Source organism: Protopterus annectens, chromosome 3.part1 (genome assembly GCF_019279795.1).
Source record: "Protopterus annectens isolate FY-2018-M chromosome 3.part1, PAN1.0, whole genome shotgun sequence".
In the NCBI taxonomy this organism is placed as follows: domain Eukaryota; kingdom Metazoa; phylum Chordata; order Ceratodontiformes; family Protopteridae; genus Protopterus; species Protopterus annectens.
In genome coordinates this window covers 1,857,357,477-1,857,381,791 of record NC_056732.1, presented here as the reverse complement: position 1 = coordinate 1,857,381,791, position 24,315 = coordinate 1,857,357,477, and the positions used below count along the sequence as shown (strand labels likewise).

The following is a 24,315-nucleotide window of genomic DNA, read 5'->3' as shown; positions in this document are numbered from 1 at the left end:
GGTCACTATTCCTCATCCATTTTATAAATGCATATTTGTTATAGAAACGTCAGCATGTCTTGTATTGATTTTTATACTTGCATAGCAGCTGTTATACTGGGAGTGAATGAGAATATCTGACCATTCTTATTGCAAACCCACTCCTGAAACAAAACCATCATTGAATAGGAAGAAAGAAATTTAATTTTAGCGAATTGGCAACCAGGGCACCTTAATCAGTTTTGTTAAAATGTTTGATGAAACAAAGTACTTTCATCATTTGACACAGTGAACTGCAGAACAAATAAAATGTTTGTGTTTTCAGGTGCCAAAAAGTTTTGAAGATGTTGCTGTTGAATTTTCATGGGAAGAGTGGGAGATGCTGAGTAAAAGAGAGAAGAAACTACACCGGGAAGTGATGGTGCAGAACTTCGATCACATGATAGATGTTGGTAAGGGATTCTCAGAGTCATATCTATCTGTACAGATTCAGATATTGATACATCTCTACAGTGCAGCATTTAGATGTTATTCATATTTCTTTGCAGTAGAAAGGATTCATTTAGTAACTTGATAATGCAGTGAACTATTTTTCAGCATTACACAGGCATGACAACATTTTTAGTTCATGTTTACTAAAAACGTCCAAAAACTAATAGGCACAAGACGAGCGTACACTGCAAAGTCCAACAAGGTTTAATAGCTGAGTAAAACAAGCTTACAGCAATCAGTAGTCCGGTGCACACTCCAGTAACTGCCAAGCAATAAAAAGTTAAAAACGATCTGGCTGCACAGAATCCAAGTAACAAAGTGGAGGCTGTATTTTTTGCCTTTGAGAGAGCATTGATGACCGGTTCCCTAGATATAAGGGGAAGGAGGCAGGTACTGGGGATGTCCTGACTTACTGATATGGGGGACAGAGGGGTAAAGTTTTCACTGAATCTATCAGCCAGCAAGTTTGCTATATCTATGGCATTTGTTTATGTGGTGTCCTTGACCACCAGTTCTGAACAGATCTGGGTGCTTCCTTTGAGGTTGAGGACATATGTGAAGAAGGCCTTATGATCGTCTCTAGTAGACGTGGCCAAGTTGGACTCAAAGTTTGCTTTGGAGGATTTCACTAGTGCTCTTATTTGCTTGTTCAGGCTAAAGACACAGTGCTTCCAATTGGGCACCCGCTCCTTCTTGGTCTTTGGCAGCAATCTTTTCCTTTTGTTATATATTTATTGTAGATGTCCACCAGACAGGTTTACACTTCCTGCGGAAGATGACCTAGTCCTGTCCGGTATTCCTGAGTTCATGCATCTATATATATATATATATATATATATATATATATATATATATATATATATATATATATATATATAGTGTAGTTTGGGATATTGGTGCCAGTTCCTACAGAGGGGGAGGAGACTGTGAAGCTGTTTATACCATCCTTCAGGAGGCTGTAATCAGCTTTGGAGAAGTTTTTATGCCTGATCCTAGCTAGGGGGGGGGGGGGGGGTTGGGGGAGATTGTGACTTCAAAAGTGATCATTTTGTGGTTGGATCTTACCAGGGAGGATGATACTATATGGATGCTGCAGTGGTTACTCATGTTGGTTAATACAAAGTCCAAGATATTATCACCCCTTGTGGGGTTATTGGTTAGCTGTTCCAAGGCATTTGTTTTGACAAAATCGAGGAGTTCTTCCAGCCTATGTTTGGGAAGTTAAAAGTCACCCAGGATTAGGGTAAAGGGTTGAATCTTGATAGATTCGAACAGGTCCATATAGGCCGATTGGGCATTTTGAGTCAGATTTGGGGGCCGGTAGCTAGCTGTGATTTGAATAGGGGTCTTGTCAATGGTTAACTTCACCTGGAGTGTCTCCTGTGCATCATCTGTTTGACAAAGCCTGGAGGTGTGTATGTCTGTAATGTATATTGAAACTCCACCTCCTTTGGCTTTACTGCCCACAGTTTGGGGTCCGAATGCATGACAGGATGAGTAACCAGGATATGGCTAGGGTGTTGTCTGCAGCTTTAAACCAGGTTTCTGTGACTACACAGATGTCAGCATTTTCCAGGATTCCAGGATTAGGAATGCTTGCAATGAGTACAGTTTCATGTTTAGACTCCTAGCATTTAGCAACGTGACATTTAATTTGTGTTTTGTTGAAATTTTTATGTTGGTAGTTTTAACCTCATCACTTTTCCTAAAAAAGGCACTATATGGGAGGCAATAGCCTTTGCCAGAAGCCTGAAATCCAGCTGAGGCAGAGGCAGGCCATCTCTGGCAAAGCATTGTGGTCTGTTGATCATGTCTTCCCAGGCTGTCAGGTACTGGATCTCCCTGGAATAACACCAGAAACTAAGCAAATTGTTAAAGTCAATCATTTTCTGTTTGTATTGGGGCATCATTCTGGGTGATGGCAGAATGCTGCTTAAGGCTAGAGACATACCTGCCTGGGACACACATTCAGTGAGCTCAACCATTGGTTGAATAAGAGAGGTGGTGTTTGGTGGCAGGAACTGAAGTTTTACATTTGTCAATTTACATCATTGGTATGCGCAGCCCAGTTGTCACACAGCAACAAGATTATTCCTTCTTTTTCTTCTCATTGCGGGTCAGTTTTCAGAAGCCATTATTTCCAAATTTCACCAGTCATACAGGAATTATTGTTTGCTTTGTAAGTGACTGGAAACTTCTTTATGTTCTTTAAACACCTTGGGTTTTTGCTTTTCCTGATCAAGGTTCAAACTTCTCACTGCCATCCATATTACAAGCTAATAGTAAGGTCATTTAATTTTTCACAGCCTTTGCTCCAGTAGCCTCAACACTTTTAAATGTCAATGTACCATCTGGTATAGCCTCAGCAATTGAAAATGTCCAATGTATTGTACTCTTTCATGATGTCTGATAAAGTTTCTGACACCTATCGTTCAACTCCCAAAATTATCTGTTGTCTGGTTTTTCACCGTGCTGGTTTTTGAACACAATGTTGTGGCATCTTTTCCATCTTTCTAACCAACCAGATGTAGGTTTGAAGTTCTCAGCCCCTATGCTTTTGACTAGTTGGTCAGCATTTTCCATTAACAATGGACCACTAATGTGAATTATTCGACTTCTGTCTTGTGCAAACCAGTGCAACAGGCCATCCTCGACATCTTCAGTTATATACCCGTCCTCTTACATTTGTGATTAGGGTTGGTATTTGTTTGCCACTCTTAAATCATTTCTTCTCTGTTTTTCAGAATTCTTGAAATTACGCTTTGGTTCACACCTAATGACGTTGCAGTAGACATCTGACTTTCTTAATTATCAAGTCTTTTAATAACATTGACCCACTCAGCTAAAGTAATTGTCTTTTTAAGCAGTTTCTTTGACATTCTTGTAATATCGTTCGATAACTCTGACATGTTAAGCAAAAGCATACAGTATCCCTTAGATAACCAAGAGACGTCCTGCTCATGTAATGACACAGTATGTACACATAAATATCTCGCGGTTACAGCTCACAGCTGCTCTGGGCTATGCAGTTATGTCGAATAAATAACATGGCAGTGAACTACTTGGGATTCAAGACAGATATGCAGCAAAACAAAGTATGCAGTTATCTGATATACTTTAATGCAGAATACACCACAATACAATTACAATGGGACTGAACTGACTCTCTGCATTTAACCGGATTATGCTTTTATCTAATATGCATTTAAGTGGAGCTGACTGTAATTCCTTTCTTTATAGAATGTTTCAAGTGCCCATTTCTAAGACCAACAGTGGGACCCCAGTTTTATTGTTTTAGTTTATTTTCCTTTTTTTGTACTGGCTAACCAAGCTGAACTGGTTACACTGCTGGAAAAACTTTACTTGTCATCTTTTTGGCCAGACATATTTCTGAACTGTATGTCTCATTAGTACGAGTTGTATCTGGTCTTTCACAATGACAGGTCTTTCCTATGAACCATATATTTCTTTTACCCTGATTTGCATCCATACAAAATGTAAACCAGTATATTTTTGTTTTTCATACGTATCAAAGGTTGACGAATGTCTCTTACATATCATGAATACCCTTATGTCATTAAATAGAGGAGTAGAACAGTCCCCTTTTGGAATGCCAGCTGCTGATTGTGTCCTTTGCAGAGAGGGCTGAAAGATATCCATACAGTGTCTCTCTAAATGACAAGCAACTGTCTGTATTGTTTGAGTACAAAACCCCTCAGTAGTGGCTTGAAAGGCACATTTGGCCAGGATGTGACCACTTCTTTTCTTAATTTCCTTAAGAATGCTTCAGGGACTGAATGAGGCTTATGTAGGTTGCTGCAGTGTCCGCTTTGCACAAATCTTCCAAATACAAGATGCTATTTCTAGATCTGGAGCCTACTAATTGATATCAGACCTGAATAGTGTTTATCCATGATCTGCTGCCCAGGTGTTCTGTCCATTGTGCTGATTGGAGCAGAGTCCTGTGTATGGATTTTGCTGCCCAGGTGTTCTGTCCATTGTGCTGCTTGTAGCAGTGTCCTGTGTATGGATTCTGCTGCCCAGGTGTTCTGTCCATTGTCCTGCTTGGAGCAGTGTCCTGTGTATGGATTCTGCTGCCCAGGTGTTCTGCCCATTGTCCTGCTTGGAGCAGTGTCCTGTGTATGGATTCTGCTGCCCAGGTGTTCTGCCCATTGTGCTGCTTGGAGCAGTGTCCTGTGTATGGATTCTGCTGCCCAGGCATTCTGCCCATTGTCCTGCTTGGTGCAGAGTCCTTTATATGGATTCTGCTGCCCAAGTGTTTTGTCCATTGTCCTGCTTGGAGCAGTGTCCTGGTTATGGGTTCTGCTGCCCAGGTGTTTTGTCCATTGTGCTGTTTGGAGCAGTGTCCTGTGTATGGATTCTGCTGCCCAGGTGTTCTGCCCATTGTCCTGCTTGGAGCAGTGTCCTGTGTATGGATTCTGCTGCCCAGGTGTTCTGTCCATTGTGCTGCTTGGAGCAGAGTCCAGTGTATGGATTCTGCTGCCCAGGTGTTCTGCCCATTGTCCTGCTTGGAGCAGTGTCCTGTATATGGATTCTGCTGCCCAGGTGTTCTGTCCATTGTGCTGCTTGGAGCAGTGTCCAGTGTATGGATTCTGCTGCCCAGGCGTTCTGTCCATCGTGTTGCTTGGAGCAGTGTCCTGTAAATGTATTCTTCTGCCCAGGCATTCTGTCCATCGTGTTGCTTGGAGTAGTGTCCTGTAAATGCATTCTGCTGCCCAGGCTTTCTCTCCATCGTGTTGCTTAGAGCAGTGTCCTGTAAATGTATTCTGCTGCCACAGAGTCTCCAAGTAAGAGCTGCTTGTATAATGCACTCACAATACTTTAGCATCTTAGGTTCATAGGTTCATAGTTTGGCACTAGGCTATCGGCCCTATAGCTCCTGCCATAACTACATACATACTATTCCTGATTCCTCTTCCCACAATATTTACTTCCTGACCCCTGTCTAGCAGGGCATCATCATTGTTCCTTTGAAGAGGGCAAAGGAGGCGTCTGCTTGCTTGACATGCATGGAGTCTATCAGAGTATGGGGGGGGGGTCTCTGGGAACCTATCCCCCCCCTCATTGTTGTTTGTTTCATTGTGATGACAAGGTTTAGTGTGGTGTGTGGCTGAGGATTGATCCCGGGGGGACTCTCCCATCTCCCATCCAATCATCATTGTTCCTTTTTTGAAGAGAGAGGAGGAAGGCATGTTGGGAGGGTCTGCTCATCTACATGAAGTCTCTGGGAGTAGAGGAGGGGATGGTCTGGAACTCAGTCCTCCAGCATGTTTTTGTTGTTTGTGATGATGTGATGATAATGGTCGGAGTCCCGTGTGGGTGGCTCTGAGGGATTTGGATTTCTGGGAAGTGGTTTCTCTGAGTAGATGATATGCCACAGTGTATAGCTGGAGTTTTTAGATGGTCAAATGGGGCGTTGTACTCTATAATGGGTCTATGAGGATGAGTACAGTGGAGACAATGACCTCTTTTTTTTCTGGATGAAAGCCCTTAGTGATGTGGTGTGCCACAAAGGATTTCCCTGACATCACACTTTTGGTGTTTAGTGTACTGCCACCTTGTGGTGTAATTCATCTGTTTCTGTAAAGCAATTTTGTAGAATATCTTTGAGGTGAACATTTTGGCTGTTTGATGGGTCTGCATGATAGTGCCTCTTTGTTATTTTTTTGCATTTGAACAGTCCCAGTTTTAAGTATAACAGATGAAAAATATTTAAGAACTTCAGCTGTTTGAACTTTGTTTACATGATTTTGTGAAGTTGTTTGTTTGTTTGAGCAGAACTCACTGAATGAGAGATGGTATTTTCATCTATTTGGAGTAAATGTGTATTTACTGAAAGCAGCAGCAGTGTGTGTGTGTGTGTGTGTGTGTGTGTGTGTGTGTGTGTGTGTGTGTGTGCGCGCGCGCATGCATGGGAGTGCGTGTGTGCGCCACGTGTGTGCACCGCGTATGCTCGCACACGTGTGTTCGTGCATTATGTGTGCAATGCAGTTGTCTTTTTCATGCATAAATCGAGTTTTGGTGTGTGGTCTGCATTATCTTTAGCTGGTTTAGTTTTGTCTTTGTGCAGTAAAACAATCTTTTCACAGATATCAAGCTAGTTTTTGCAAGGGAAAGTTTTCATCAACATTTGCCATTTAAGGTGGTATATCTAATATTGCAGCAATCTCATTCATTTTCAGAAGCTCACTGGAATTTGTTTTCCATGCAAAAATATACTCCTACAGGCTGTTGAGGGGTGATATATGTCTGTTATACAAGACATTGTCAAACCCTCACTTTGATGAACCTCCTGCGTATCTAGAAAACAAACAGCATTAGAATTACCCATTCTAAAGACTTAAACATTGTTTGTGATATAAATAGGACCTGCTGAAGAGACAGGTATGTATCCCAGAGGCTACCCTATCTCTGGAACAGGCTTCCCCATCCATGTGAAGCAGAGTTCCTCCATAACCCATTTAAAGTGTAACTTGGACAACTGGATGGGGAACAGAAAATTCATCCCTAGTTTGGCACCTAGGTCACTAATGCACACAGGCAGCCTGTAAAATGGTTCATCTCCCAGGCCCCTGCTTACACTTCTTGAGGGTACCAGAACTTGTCAGAGATTTGGGATGCATTGCTAGGCTTAAAAAAGCCCCTGTGGTCATTAGCCTAGTAAACACCTACAAAGCTATGAACCTATGTGAGACTGACTAGCTCTGGTATAGCAGGTAGGTGTTGTCAGAAGATCAGGGTTGGTGGTAGATAAGAAGCCGGGTTAGTATCTCACACAGTAATGGCTTCTGTAAAATGTAAGACTACATAAAAATAAGAATTTGTATCCATACAATTCACATGTGAAAGCTGAAGTGCAGAAAACCTACTTTTAAAAAAGTGCTAATTGACTAGAAATCTAATGTTGCTAGTTGCCTTTACAGTGGTTTGTATAACTGTGAAGGGCTATGTCCAGAAGAGGCATTTGTACTTGAGGCACATGGTAAGATTAAAATGCTGAAAGTACATGTTCATTTGCTTTCTTTACATCTCCCTGAAGTAGCCCACATTTTTAATTAGGAGGTATTCATTGTGTTTTTATTTTAATTCCAAGAGCAATTTGCTTGAAAACTGGTTTGCTAACATATTTTTCCAGACTGAATTTGGCTGATTAAAAATGACCACATGGCTTACAGAAAGAAACATGACAGTTATTAACAAAACAGACACTTTGGCAGAGACATAAAATGAGTTAAACACTGTCACACAAAGCAATGTAAATATAAATAAAAAATAGAAGAATTTAAAAGACTAATAAAGCATTTAATAAGACTATTCAAGCATTTGTAAGATCCCAGCTGCATTCCATATTCAGACCATTTAATCTCAGTGTGTTGTCTTTTAAAATGTAAATAGAGTCAGTATGAATAAAACATTTTGATGCACAATGTTGACAGTCATGAGTATCATTTTTTCTAATGATCATAACAGCATGAGATCATAGGAGGTTACCAGACTAATGGCCCTGAGGCCTTAACAAGCCTAGCCAAGAATAATAAGAGATAATATTGCTATTGTTGTAAATGCTGTTGTGTATAGTATTTTATTACTTACAGTTATCAAGCTTTCCTTCATGTATTGATGGGCATTAACCTTGCTAACCTTCTAAAATATAATTTGCAGCATACAACCATTTTTATGAGACATCCCCTGTTTATTTACATAGAAAACAGAGGGCACAGGTCATGCTTCATCGAAAGATTTTTTATTTTAGTTTGTAAAACAAGAGAATCTTGGCTATGTGCGCTTGCGTATCTCACCAAAAGAATGCAGACCAAATTTATTTATTTTATTTTATTTCATTTTACATTTGTTGACCGGGCTAGTCCAGCTGGATATATGTCCATTTTCAGTGGAGGCCCGGGGAGAAAAGCTCCACAAATTACAACAACATAAAAGGTCAAGACAAAGACAATAACAGTATAATTTGGTACATAAGTTTTAACAATTATAGTACAAGCCTAAGATTTTATATTTTATATTTCAGTAGGAAAAAGGAAAAATTTATCTAAGAATAGATGAATAAGACTAATACATTTGTATTAGAAATGGTGTAGTACAAATCTTTATAACATATTACAAAATTAGATACACCTAGTAATTTATGATAAGAGATACTAAGGTCTCACAAAAACCTAAGAAAGAAAAACACGAGATCAATAGATAGAGTATAGAAGAACAGCAAACAAGGATGGATTTCTAGTGTTATTTAACACATAGGTTGTGATACTATATGAAGGTGTTTGATCATTCCACAGTATTTACTTATTTACATGAGAAAAAATCCTAAGGAAGGTTAAGCTCACTAAAATTAGTGAGACAACACAAGATCATGATCATGGGAGGCTAGGAATTGTGGGAGTCTAGTTAATAGTTAGGTACTTAGTCTGGGCTAACACAGGGGCATAGCCAGTGTGATTTGAGGTAGGGTTTAAGCTTGCTTTTAAATAAGCTGACAGAGGATATTGAGGTTAGCTGGCTTGGGAGGATGTTCCAGGCTTTACCTACTGTATTGGAGAACAAGGTGTCACCAGCTAAGTTGTTGGATTTTGATATTTGTACAAGTAGGTTATTAGCTGAGCGTAAGGTCTTGAGGTTATTATAGGGGATGACTAGGGATGTAAGTATGGGTGTATTATGAGGTAAATACAGGATCTTATGGGCTACTATTAATTGATTGAAAAGTATTAAATTTGGCAGCTCTAACCATCCTAACTGATTCAGATTGATACAGTGATGAGTTCTATAGGAGGACCCAGCTGCAAATCTGGCAATATTGTTGTAGGAGGATGTAAGTTTACTCAGATTACGTCTACATATTTTGGTATATAGAAAGACATGTCCAAAGACATGCATCTGAGGATTTTCTCCCTGGGGCCTCCGCTGAAAAACAGCTCTGTGGAACCTTAGTCGGACTTTCCCGTCAATGAATAATAAAATAAAATAAAATAAAAATAAAATAAGTATAGATAGGGGAGGCATAGAGCAAGGTAGAGATGAGGTGGGTACGAGCAATAGTAACCCTGGCTGGAGGTGTTAGAAAGGGTTTTATTCTATAGAGGGAACCTAGTTTCTTGTTTACTATTTTTATGGTGTTATTAATGTGAGGTTCAAAGGACAAGTTGTTATCTATTAGTACCCTGGGTAGTTTGGTGGTTGGTTCAGGAGATATTACTATCATTTGAAGTAATAGTAAAGTTAAGTAGGGAGGTTCTGCGGGTGGGGGTAAATAGTAACATTTTTGTTTTTTTGGGGTTAAGGATAAGACGTCTTTGTAGGAGCCAGTTTTCAACTGTACTAAAGGTCATTTGGGTTAGTGACTGAAGTTCTGATTGAGAAGCAGCAGCGCATATGAGTGTGGAGTCGTCAGCGTATTGGATACAGTCAGCTTGAGGAATTACAGAATGAAGGTCGTTTGTAAAGATGGAGAAGAGTAATGGGCCTAATATAGATCATTGCGGGACCCCTAGAGCAACTGGGAGGTGGGAAGATAAAGTATTTTCCCATAGTACAGCCTGTTGCCTGTTATGTAGGTATGATTGAAACCACTGTATAGTATGGTTGTCCAATGACAGGTTTTTGAGTGAGTCTATAAGGAGGTGGTGATTCACCATGTCAAATGTTTTGGACAGGTCAATAAAAACAGCTGAGGACAGAGTATCAATATTACAATTACTGTTGATAGGGTCAGTGAAGGATAAGAGAGCAGAGGTGGTGCTATGAAATGGTTTAAAGCCATGTTGACAGGGTGCTAATAAATTGTGATCAAGTAGGTAGGTTAACAGTTGTATGTGTATACATTTCTCCATTATTTTTGCCAAAGGAGATCGAATAGCTATGGGCCTATAATTGGACAACTCTTTGAAGTTACCACCCTTATGCAGGGGAATTATGTGAGAGACTTTCTAGATTAGGGGAATAGATCCTTCAGAAATAGTTCTGTTAATGAGGATGGATATGGGGTAGGCTATGACTTTAGCAGCTTTTTGCAGGTATTCTGCAGGTAATTTATCAGCAGAGAGAGTAGTGGGTTTAAGTTTCTGTATGATGTTACAGATAAGTGAAGTGGGCACTGGCTGAAAATGAAATTGATGAGAATTATTGGTAAAGGTTGTGGCAGAGCCTGGGATGCTAGGGGATAGCTGGTTGGCTAGGGATTGTATGGTTTCAGTGAAAAAAGTATAAAATGAGTCAGCTATTTGGATGGGATTGTTGTGATCAGAGCCAGAGGGAGAGGGAGTACTTGAGCATCCAGGGTGTAGGAGGTTATTGATACCTCGCCAGAATTTATGGGGATTATTTTGGTTGGTTTGTTGTAGTTGGTAGTAGTAGTTTCTTTTATCAGCCAATATGTTTTTTTTTTGTTTCATTTCTTAGCTGTCTGAATTGCAGGTGGTCTGAGGAGCTTTTTGTTGAGTGCCATTTGTCCCATTGTTTAATTCTAACTTTGCGTAATGGGGCATGGCTGTTTAAAATGGTTAGAAATTTAGAGTTAAAGTATTTCACGGCATTATCTATTGGGAGGTATTTCAGGGGTGACCAGTCACAGGTGACTAGTTCAGCTTGAAAGTGAGCAGGGTTAACATTTTTGGTAGTGCGAATAGTTCTACAGATGGTTGAGTTTAGGATGTCAGTTTTTATTCTGATTAAATAGGTAAGCAAGTGATCACTTATGTCCTCAGGGAGGGTGCCTGTTTTATAGTTTAGTTGGGGGGTATTAGTGAGTATCCAGTCAAGGGTACTAGTTTTGTTGTTAGTTTTATTGGTGCAGGTTGGGGATGTTATAGTTTGGGTAAAACCATATAAGTTGATATGAGTAAAAGGCTGCTCAGATATACAGGAGTTCCAGTTAATGTTAAAATCTCCAAGTATAATGGTATCTTGGAGGTAGTTACTTGAGAGCCAGCTGAGGATAGCCTCTAATGTGTTGATGTTATTGCCTGGGGGAAGATAGACACATGATAGATATATGGCTTTGCTTTTGTTAAGCTGAACCTTAGTTAGAAGAATTTCTGCATTGTTGCAAAGTGGAGGTTTGGAGTCTAACAAGGTAACTTGTAATCCATTCTTATAAAGTATGGCTACGCCTCCTCCTTTTTTAGTTTACACATACGTCTTATCATAGTCCACAGCAGAGGGCATAGATTCCCAAAGCTTTCCTCTTTATGAGCAAGTGATATAGTTGCTCTACTCCTAACAGCTCTCTCTGACCTTGTTATTATCTTGATTCACCTACAAACTACAACAACTCCCTCTGTGTATTTTATAGGAAATTATGACTACATCACCTCCCTCTGTCTATTCTAACTACACATGCCTCAATGCATGCTAACACTTCTCAGTACTATTAAACCATTGAGGTGTGGAAATATTGTGACTTCTCATTGCAACCTATTTGTAAATACTTGAAGTTGTGGAATGTCACTTGGTTTCTTTATCTATTTACATGAACATATAATGTAATATTCTTTATACTTATCTGTTTAATTTAGTGATTCCCTAGCAATTCTTTAAACTTATTGTGTATTATCTAACGTAGTTTAACCTAGTATTTTACTTGTACTATGTATACTTCTGAACTAGTCATGTCTGTATGTTCAATGTGGAGCTTTCCTCCCCGGGCTTCCACTGAAAAGGACACGTGTCCAGTCGGACTTTCCTGGTAAACAAATAAATAAGTAAAGATATACTTGGAGAGAAAGTTGTTGAGTCAGGCAGTCAGTAATTCATTCATTCATTCTTTCTTCAGTCAGGATTTTTCTGTCCCGGCTCTAATACAGGGCCAGTCTTTGGTGTATGGTAGAGGTCTGCTAAACAGCTACACTCTGGTAAAGGAACTGAAACTGTGAAATCTTGCTAATTCCAGGGCTCAAGATAGATCTATTTGCAGTGAAGAATAGAAAGCAGCCAAATTCTGCCTGTGGTTAAATTGATACACATCTGAGATCATCACCCTAGCTTTGCAAATACTTGTATTCAGTTTTCTGGATTTCACAAGAGTGGACACTGAACTTTGTACTGCTTCTCGGTGATTATCAAGGACCTAAACTCCATGGGCTGCAAACTCAGAAGGTTCTAATTATAAAATAACTTTTGGGGGAAGTTGCAAATGTTATTTTACCTTCTTGACAGTGGACTAATGTAAGTGACTTTTTGCATGTTTTAATGCTGTACAGTACTTTTAATTAATGTCTACTTATTCATTTATTTTTAATAGTGTAAAATATATTTTATACAAATAACCTAATGCATGGTAGCTGTTTTACTGCTTAGCTTAATTGGAACCTAGAAAGGAAATAAGTGCTGAGCCAATTTGTTTTTCACCTGCAGAGCAAATGCATAGCTGGTAATGTAAATATTATACACTACGCTTGACAGAGGCACCAGTGGGAATGACAGCACTGCCAGCGGATGAAGCTTTATTAGGTCAGGAGAGGTGGACACATCACTCCTCTCCAGTGCGGCCTCCTCTTAGAAGCAAGAACTGGCTGTGCATGGGTGGTGGAACCAGGCCTGGCCACTGGCATTGCCATTCTAGCTGCTGTATAAAATTATGAAAAGAAGGGAGAGAAGTAATAGATAAAAACAAGTTAAGAAGAAAGGAGAGCAATAAAATGGGGGGGAGAGGCAAAGTGAAACCTTGTTAGTAAAGCTAAAGTATACAACCCATTTTTATGACTATTACTACCTATAAAATATAACTACAGCTTCAAAAATGAATACATTGTGGGGCAGCATGGCTGTCTGATATGTAAAGGGTATACAACCTTTGCTGTGGTATCCTATTGAGTTGGGGTCACTTAAACATTCTGAAGCTGCTCTGTCTTATCACACTGGTGTGTTTGAAGGGTTGTCTACCTACAAAGTACTGGTATGTTATTGCGAGACTAACCTTGTGACTGACCGTGCTTATGTAACATAACTTGTCTGTACAGGTGTACAACTCTACCATAAACACACATTACCTACATAACTGTCCTGACATCAACATACTGGTTTATAAACTTCAGTACCAATAACTATTTATGTATAAAGAACCACACTTACCACATTGGGGCTGATCAATATGCAGGGTGTTAGCAAAGAAAATATGCACTGACAAAAAGTTATAAAACTTTCAGATGTTAAATAAGAATGTAAAGCCATACTCAACCCTGCACTAACCCTGCACTAGCAAAGTCTGACCATTCTCTGCAATAGTCAGTACATCTCAGATCCCTTACACTGACTTTGTCCTTCCTTCTAGTGTTGAAGTACCTTTTCCTTTTTTTTGTGTTTTCAACATGCCCATTTATATTCTAAACCAATAACTCAAACTGTGTCTGAAAGGAGAACTCCACCCAAAAGTCAAGTTTTTCTTTTGAAAAAGTGATTTTCCTTCTCTGTAATCCAACACTAAACACTTTATATGCAGAACAACGTCATTTAATAATTATGTTTGCCTTTCTTTCTTGCATTTGTCTCATCTGTTACATCACAAAGGTTACTAAAAGTGGCATATTTAGGTCACTTATCCCAGCTACAGAACCATTAAGAAAACAATGACTCTTAAACAGTGGTATTTAAATGTGCCTTATCAGTTACAGATTGCCAGCATCACACCTCAGATAAATAGTGTAACCTTGAGTTTGAACACAGGCAGAGTTTTCAAGCTAAGTTTCCAGATGCAAATGTCTTTCCCTCTAATAAAACACAGTGACACAAAGAAAAAAACACACATATATTCTTATAACTTTCTGTCAGTATCTGATTTTTGTATTTTTTCTACACTGTATTTTCTATAAATATGTATGTTTCTTCTTTTGACGCCCATGCCCTGGCCCAGCAATAAAGGAGGCTCAGTCCTCACCACTAACACCAGAGAGGGCATCTCATATATGAGGAAAGGATAACAAATACACACAGTAAAGTGCAATTTCCCTTATGAGCACACAGAGCTCACAATCAGTCTAGGGCTGGTCGCTCCCTTGTTCTCCAGGTCCCCAATAAGACTCAAAGCTATAGGACCCAGATCTCAGCCAGTTGGGCAAGCTAAAATTTCCAGCAGCCTCTCTGTCCAACCAGTGCTTTGTGTCCCTGCCCAAGTAGCTGACACACACACACACACACACACACACACACACACACACACACACACACACACACACACACACACACACACACACACACACACACTTTGAGATAAGAGTTTATAGAACCACAGAGACACTTCTGGGGAAGGCAGGCACAGGTTCTCCAGCTGTGCCCCTTTTACCCAGACTATACGGTAGAAATCACTTGCAACCACCCAGCTAATATTTATCAGCTACTCAAAGGCCCTTATGAAAGGGTGTCCAATTATTACTGTGCAATATTATTATCCAATTGGTAGTATAACTAAACAGTCAAAGCTTATTAGAGTGACTTGGTACAGGATCCTTATATACATGCAATATACTCTTAGAGCTTAACTTATCTCTACACAAAACAGCCACAATTCATAGGTTTTAAAATATCTAATAATAAATAATAAAACATAAGACAATACTTCTTACTACACAGTGCTAGTCAAGAGTTCAGAGATCACAGAGAAATACTTAAAATAATTCAGTAGTACAGTTCTGACATCACAGAAAAAGACTTAGGCTAATCTTTTTAGTTCCCAGCTATTTCTAAAGGAAAACACAAGTCTAAGATACCTTACATACAGAAACAGGCAGAGTGCTGATGAGCTGGATGGTCAAGACAAAAATGCTTAATGCCTTCTGATTCTCTCTGTTTAAATCGCTATCTTCAGTCCTGATTCCCATTACATCCGTTTTTATACTTTCCTGGTGTTCCCAGGCTAACAGATACTACATTCTTGTTATCTTGCACCTGCAGGAAACTACAGCCATAAAAGACGTTCCACATGTAAACTCTAGTAATTATTCTTTAAGTTAAAACAATAGGCAGGATGCTTCATTCCAGACTCATCAACTCCAAATTTTAACTTCAAAAGGACAGACATGAAATTGTTTTAACTTCAAAGGACAGGCAAGAAATGCTTGACTTAGCTTTCATTACAGCAGAGGGCAATGTTGCTACATTGTTTCAACATTTCACAGCATATTCTTTCATTTAAGAAAACAAGCTGATATTTCAACATTTTACAGTATTTCCTTTCAATTAAGAAAACAAGTCTGTAGTTCAACATTCATATTTACAAATGATAGAATTATTTATAAAAATTCTATCTGGCTAGCCTGGCAGCATTCATACTTCCGGTGTTTTGATGCAGCACTTTTGCATTGTATATACTGTTTTGTTGAGTCAAATCCAGTGAGTTGGAGCAATAATATTAACATCAAAGACTCTAATTCTAGCTACAATATTTAAAACTGTGAATGCAGCACAAACCATCTCAGCCCAAGTAACGCCTGTTAATAACGAAGGTCAGATTTCTCCCACTTGAACACTGAACTACAGCTGTTACTTTGAAAATAATAAACTGAGCTACATTTTCAAGCCTGTTATTCAAACATACCTTAAAATGCTGCAACAGCAGTGGCAACTAATGAAAGTTAAAGGAACCAAAGTAATTAAAATGCAGAGTGATGCTGCCAGTGAAAAGTAGGCAGTCACGTCATTGTTGTAGACTGGTGAGAGACAAAACCACTGGAAATGATCCCTCATCATAAGGATTTATTTCTCTCCATCTAACATGACATCAGGAAAGTGAAGGCATTAACTGTAAAACATGCTTATGATAGCCATGGCAGCCTCCTTCAGATCATTTTGGGGATAACAAATAAGAAAATAACAGTAACCATTTACTTTGATACAGGGACGTTAGTAATATAGAAAAGTTCAAGATGTACTAAAAAAACATGTTTTTTTTCATTTTTTGAGTGAGGTTCACCTTTACTGAGCATTATATTTTATTCAACTCAGCCATAGCTCTCAACCTTCCATCTCCAAAATGAGGGCAAGTTTTCTTCATTTTGAACAAATGGGCAAAATGTGGAATACATACTAATAACTTGCCAAGCACTTCAGCTAGGAAGATGGTTAAGATATGCTAGTTTTACTTATACAGAAGATCTTTTAATGAATTAATATGACTTATTTCCATTTACCATGGATTTTACTTAAAAAAATTCCTAACACTGTGTTACAGACCCTTTCAATGTGGAACTACGAGGAACACAAACTTAAGAGCCCAAATTTGGAATGCTCCTCTTAATGAGGTACACTTGAGAGCCATGAACTCAACTTGTATCCTTTTTCTGTTTACAAACTGTTTTTATAAACTGGTCTTTTGTAGTCTGTTATGTATTTGTGAACATTTCATGGGGATTGTGACGTTATTTCCAAGGATTCGTGATAGTACATGACATGTGTGAATGGGCGTGCCTTCGCTGAAGGTTGGGTGTCAAGCTGGCAACTCGGCACCAAAAAAATCTACTGCCAATCATTAGCGGACCGCAGTTCCGCTGTGACGACCCCTAACCAGGAATAGCCGAAAAGACAAACAACAACTTGATAGTGCAGGAGTTCTGCCTTTTATACTAAAGGATTTGTTACTGAACTTGTTCTCAAAACCAGTTTGCTTTGCTCATAAAGTAATAACTATAAACTGAAAAATGAAACTCCCCTTTCATTTAAAGAGTTCAGAAATATTTCCATTAATGTTCTCAACTGGAGTTAACTACAATCAAGATGAGAGCAGATAGTCACTTCATATTATAATTCTTGGATAAAAGTTAAAGTTACTTGAAAAATCAAACATAATATGATATGAAATAGAATCAAAGTTGAATGTTTGTTTATGCAGACACATTTCTAATTTTTTTATTTTCATTTACTGTTGTGAAGTTTTTCATTATAATATTTATTCTTGTTTTAAAACTGTTTTTTGCTTCGATCTGTTATGTTTTAAAATTTAAAAAAGCAGTTTATTTTACATTAAGGGTTTTTTTGTACTCTGAAGGGGTGCAGAGGGCTGAGTTGGGAACTGCTGATGGAAGGCTTATTGTGTTTTAATCTGATTGGCCTGAGGGCTTATCTGTGTAAAAGTCTTTCATCCTGCCTGTACAAAAGCCCTACATTTTTCTGAGACTGTGCTCATTTATTCAGAGCTTCCTTGTGCCTGGCTTGGACACTTGTGACTACAAGGCTTGAATTGCTTATAAAACCATCTGGACCTACAAAGCTGATGCAATTTTTTTTTTTTGCACGGGCTCTGTTTCAGTACTATTTAACATTTTTGTGCTACATTTTTTTTTATTTGGTTGAATCTATCACTGTTTTTCCCATGCCCTTGTTAAAGAAATGCCATCTGTCTGTTATTGTACTGTTCTTAGGTTGTTTTAACAGTATTCTAATATTTTCTAACCTCTTCTAATACTTCAAAAGCTCTTTTAAGTTTGCTAAAATTCTCCTAAATTTGGCAAACTATTTTTGAGTTTTGCAAAGTTTTTCTGTGAAGCTCTCCCTACATTTGCTCACTTTTTTCTGTATTTGTGAACATGTCTTAGGGTTTGTGAACTTATTTCCAATGATTCCTGATAGTGCAGGAGTTCTGCCTTTTGTTGTAAAACATTTATTACTACCCATGAGCTCAAAACCAGTTTGTTTTACAAGTTTTTTTTGCACTCTGGTGGGAGCAGAGGGCTGATTGAAACCATCCAGGTTGGTAACTGCTGGTGGAAGGCTTATTGTGTTTTTGTCTGATTGGTCTGAGTGTTTAACTGTGTAAAAGTTTTTCATCCTGTTAGTATAAAAGCCTCACATTTGAGCAGTGTGCAAATGTAGTTACCAGTACCTTGTATATAAGCAAACCTCCTGAGTTTAAAATCCTTTATAGAAAGGCTCTACATACCCTTCCATTTTTCACAGCTACTCAAAGTGCTGCCATTCTGTGCAGAGGGCAGCACCACTACAGGTCATCTAATATTATACAGCTAAACACTCTCTCACTTAGACCTTTAAGTGACTCTTCTTATACGTTCATAGGTTGGTACTAGGCTATCGGCCCTAGGGCCTATGCAAGCCTAGCCATAACAATTCTCTGGATATTTCTTCCCACAATATTTACTTCTCTGGACCCCTGTCTAGCAGGGCGACTGACATGATCCCCAGGGTGAATTTCCTATCTCCCATCCAATCATCAAGGTTCCTTTTGAAAAGGACCAATGGGGCGCTCTGCTTGACATGTATGAGCAGTCTATTTCAGAGTATGGGGAGTCTCTGAATCAAGAACCTATCCCTCCAGCATGTTTTGTTCATTGTGATGACAAGGTTTAAATCCCTGGAGTGTGTGGCTCTGAGGGATTGGGATTTCTTTAAGTGAGGCATGTCCAACAGCTTAGGGTTTGACATGGCCTTGTATGTTAAGCAGAGATCACCTCTGAGTAGACTATATGCCACAGAGTATAGCTGGAGTTTTTTTAGATGGTCAGCATATGGCGGCCTGTGATTCTTTTAGTGAGGTATTTTTGTGGCCTTTCCAGCTGTTGCAGATGTCTTGTGAGGGCATTATACTCTATAATGGGTCTAATGAGGGATGAGTACAGTGGGACAATGACCTCCTTTTTTCTGGATGAAAAGCCCTTGGTGATGAGATGTGCCACATAGAAGGATTTCTTGACTCTTCTGGTGATGTGGTTATCAAAAGTGAGACCACTGTCCACCTGTGTCCCTAAGTCTCTCATCACACTTTCGATGTTTAGTGTCCTGCCACCTATGTGGTAATTCATGGGTACATGTTTTTTTCCAAAGGGGATAACTATACATTTCTTGGCATTAAACCTCAGCAAAACGGACAACTGCTTTAATGAACAAGCACAAAAACAATCCACAGCAAGCTAAATCACAGCAGCACAGCAAACGAAATTGCAAAGCTCATTTCAACTTATTTACTAAAGGTTTTACTTTTATTCCTAACATTAAGGCCAATATAGCGAAGTTATTAGTGGATTTTAAACTTTTTATTAAGCAGAAAAATTTAGAGGTATTTTTTAATGGTAATATAAGAAAAAATACCACTATTTTAACAAAGAAGAGTACGTTCAATCCACCCATTCACCCCAGCTTAGGAATTTTGAGGTTTTGGTTGAAAAGGAGATAAGAGATAAACTTAAGTACAACAAGGTTAGTCCAAACCTTTATACGGAAGAAATGCATACACTCAGTTTATGTAGAGAGAATAAAAATCTTAGAATCATGACGCCTGATAAGGGAGGTGGGGTGGTTTTTATGGATCATATTAATTATGAGGCAAAAATGTTTGATTTGTTAAATGACCAATATACCTATGAGAGTGTCTATGAATAAAATTCATATTGCTTATAAAAAACTTTCCCTCTGTTTGAATGATTTAGTTTTAGAGGGGCTTATTGATTTGGAAACATATAATTATTTACATGTTGAACAACCCAAAGTGCCTTGTATTTTTGGCATACCAAAGGTCCACAAAAATCCTGATGACCCTCCTCTCAGACCTATTGTATCTGTGGAGGGTTTTATTACTGCTCCACTGGCAAAATATGTAGATGTACATCTCAAGAACGTGGTGATGGAACAGCCTAGTGTTTTAAAGGATTCTTGGGATTTTTTAAGGCATATTAATAATTCTAAACAGGTTGACACCTCTAGTTTTATCACTTTGGATGTTGTGGACCTTTTTACGTGTATTCCTCACGAGATAGGTTTAGTTTGGTTTGAAGAGTTTTTGGGAAGCAAGAATAATATTTCTTTCAAGGTATTTCTTACATGCCTTGTTTTACTGGAATTTATTTTAAACAATAATTTTATATTCTTCCAAGGGGAATATTTTAGACAACCTAAAGGCGTAGCTATGGGTGCCCATTGTGCACCTACATATGCCATCATTTTATTGTATTGGGAAGAAAAAATTGTTCAAAATTCTAATTTTAAACAATACTGGAACTACTATGGGCACTTCCTGGATGATGTTTGTCTTTTTTGGAACAATACCCTGGAAAAAGTCATGGAATTTTTTGATTATATTTCAAATACAACTTTTTTTTTTAAAATTCACCTATAAAGTAGATGAAGTTGAATTGTGTTTTTTTAGATGTAAATATACAGAGAATGGGGGAAGGTTTTAAATCAAAAATTTTTAGGAAATACATGTTTTCTAATGCTTGCTTGCATTATACAAGCTCTCACCCACATTTTCAAAAAAACAGCAATAGTTAAAGGTCAGTTAGTGAAAGCCAGTAGTATGACATCAGATGATCTGGATTTTAATACTGAATGTGAATTTATTAAGAGTATGTTTGGAGCAAGGGGGTACCCAATAGATCTCCTAACGTCAGTTATTGTAGAGGTTAAGGAAGGAAGAACAGGAAGATATGCTTCAATTTTGGGTGTACCACTACCTACATTGGAAGTACAAAATATTGAGGTAAGCTCTGCTATTACTACAACTTTAGAAAAAGGTTTTTATTCTGCCATGTTTACCACCTTTGACGGGGAGAGTAATCTGGTGAGAAGTATTTCTTAGTAAAGAATGGAAAAAAATTGCTAGTTTGTCTGATTTAAATCATATCTTTGAAAATCCATTTAAATGTGTATATAGGAAGGGATGTAACATCAAGAATATATTGGAAGGGACAAACTTCCTTAACCCCACTAATAACAATAACAAAAAAGGGACACGAAAATGCGGGCATTGCCCATATAGCATAACATCAAGGAAGGTGATTCTATTCTTTTGAAAAAGAGGAACAAGTATATTACTACTCAAGGTTTTGCTAAGTGTAATACCACAGGAGTGATTTATATTGCTACATGTGAAATCTGTGACTCTTTTTACATTGGCAAGACAGAGAGGAAATCGAGGCAGAGAATTTACGAGCATTTATATGAGATAAGGAAAAGAAAAGACAATAACGCTCTGTTTAAACATCAAAACAATCGTGGCAAAGCATAGAAGTAGTCCCACGAGTCCCCAGGGGAGGGCCTTGGGAGACTCGCTTGGAATATAGGGAGCTATACTGGCAAATTATTCTTGATGCAAGTTCTGCCCCTGGTGTAAATGAAATGTTATCCTTGAAATCTGTGCTGAAATTGAGATCAGCTAAATTATAGTATGTTTTTATTATAATATTTATATATATTATATATGCAAGCATTGTATGGTTTATTTTAATAATATATGTATTTATCTTTTAACAAGATGAACATGCATTTAATTTAATTTCCACAAGATGGTGCTATTTCATTGTATTTTGGGTTCAATTTAGCTTCTGCTTTTGAAAAAAAAAAAATTAAAAGCATTTCAGGTTTGTGCTGGTAATAATTATATTTAACAAAGCAATTTTAACTAAGGTTTATGTATGAAGTATTTTATATAACATAATATATATAATATCTATTTATTATATATACTTTTGGTTTTAACTTTTAGATTCATTCTCCTTTAAGGTTCATGTGTTTTAATGCATTTTGCATGTGTAATTGAATTTGTTCACTCATTAGTTCATTTGAATTAGATTAGTTTATTTATTCACCAAAGGAAGAGAGGTTAGGTATCTGATGAAGTTATTATGACGAAAACGTATGTGGATTAACTTTACAGCGTTATTGTGTTGTTGCTTGTGCTTTGCAATTTCGTTTGCTGTGCTGTGCTGCTGTGATTTAACTTGCTGTGGATTGTTTTTGTGCTTGTTCATTAAAGCGGTTGTCTGTTTTGCTGAGCTCCGTGTGTGCCTTACTTCAGGTTTACCAGTTTTTATCTTGGGCACTCAGACCACTGGTTTGGTTTATTTCTTGACATTAAGCTTGAACCCATGGCTCTGGCACCAGGCATCTGTTTCTGTATGGCCCTTTTGTAGAATATCCACATCATTTGGGGATTCAATAATGGCTCCCAGTTTGCAGTCATCTGCTAACTTTGTTAGCCAGAGTCCCTTGGTGTTGGCCTGTACTACAGAGAAGTAGATGCCAAACAAGAGCGGTCCCAGGACTGAACCATGAGGTACTCCACTTGTCACTTGTCTGGAGCTGGATTTGGAGTCAGCTACTTTTACAGTCTGGATTCTGTCAGTAAGCCAGTTGGCAACTCATCGAGTGACGTAGGGATTTATGCCCAGCTTAGTAAGTTTATCTATGATTCCAGAGTGGGGGATGCTGTCAAAGGCCTTGGCGAGGTCCAGATAGGCTGTGTGGACTGCCTTACCCTCGTCCACAGCTCTGGAGACTGATTCAAAGAAATCAGTCAGATTCAGGAGACAAGATCGGCTCTTCACAAACCCAAACTGGGTAGGGTCCAGTGTTTGAAGGTTGCCAATGTCTTTGTTTATAAATTACATGATAATGCGTTGCATGCCCTTGCAGATCAGGCTTGTCAGACTGATGGGACGGTAGTTCCCGGGATCCAAGGCAGATCCTCCCTTGTGGACCGGATAATTGTAGCTGTGCACCACTCAGTGGACACGAAGCCTGAGGTGAGGCTATGGTTAAACATGACACTTAGGTGCCATTTCATTTTGCAGTTCATGTAGTACACAGCCTGGGACGTCATCTGGTCCCATGGATGCTGTATTCTTAGCTTTGGAGAGTGCGGTTTCTACCTGTGTGGCCGTGATTATCGGAATTTGGCAATCTTTTGGTATTGAGATGGGCCTTTAGGGGTTGAGAGGGGGGTGAAGTTGGCACAAAATCGATCTGCCAGGATATTGGCAATATCTTTGGGATCAGTATATTTAATGCCATTCTGTTGTAGCTCAGAGCAGATCTGAGCATTGCCATTTAGATTCTTGACATAGTTATAGAATGCCTTGTAGTTGTCTTTGGAATCTTTGGCAATTTTATTTTCATAACTAGCTTTTGAGGATTTTTATGAGGGATCTCAGCTTCTTACTAAGGCTGGTGAGGGAGTCTTTTTGCATCCTGGGATTTTCCTCTTTTCTGCAACAGTTTCTTCCTTCTGTTGTTTAGTTTGTTTATAGCAGGGGACCACCAGATTGGCCTCCTTTTTTTGGAGAAGAGCATCTTGGTTCTATTTGGGATGGCACGATTCATGCACGAGTGGATGTGCTTGTACAGTGCCTTAGTGTAGGATTCTGCAGTCGAACTTCCAGATCCCGTCTGTGCGGGTGTTGTGAAGTTTGTCACTTCTGACTTCAACATGAAGTTGGCTTTGGAGAAGTTTTTTAAGGAGGTTTCCTTACTGGGGGTGGGGTGGGATGTGAATGTCAAGGGTGATTTGCTTATGGTCAGACCTGACCAATGAGGGGGTGACCACTGGTGTGGAGCATCTATCTCCCATGTTGGTAATGACCAGGTCTAGGATATTGGAGCCCCTGGTGGGACAATGGATTAGTTGATCCAGGGCATTGGAATTTATGAATTCCAAGAACCGTTGGGAAAAGGAGTTGGTACCTGAGTAATTTTCCCAGTTAATGGCAGGTTAGTTGAAATCACCCAGTATTAGGGTGTTTGGTTGTATCTTAATATTTTCCAGTATGTTTAGAAAGGTGTAGTGAGAATCTTGGGGCATGGTGGGGGATCTGTAGCAAGCTACAATTTGGATTGCAGTCTTACCTAGTGTTAGTTGCACCTGGAGAATTTTAGATGCTTTGTGTTGGGCAACTAGCCTGGAGGTGTGAATATCCTTGGTGAATATGGACACTCCTCCACCTTTACTGTTTTGGTCTTGGTTTTGTGGCCGAAAAGTGTGGTAAGAATTGTAGCCTGGTATTGCAGGGGTGCTCTCTGGAGCCTTGAACCAGGTCTCAGTTACTGCACAGATATCGATGTTCTCCATTTTTAGGAGTGCGTCGAGAGAGTGCA

General features: G+C 38.9%; 1 protein-coding gene across 1 annotated transcript in view; it reads left to right on the top strand.

Annotated features, from left to right (window-relative positions):
• LOC122798769 (zinc finger protein 436-like) overlaps window positions 1-24,315 on the top strand; it is a 101,866-nt gene that overhangs the window by 10,813 nt on the left and 66,738 nt on the right. The window contains exon 2 of the mRNA XM_044067880.1: window positions 305-431. Coding sequence (XP_043923815.1) covers window positions 305-431 — 127 coding nt within the window. The remainder of the gene's footprint in view (window positions 1-304; window positions 432-24,315) is intronic.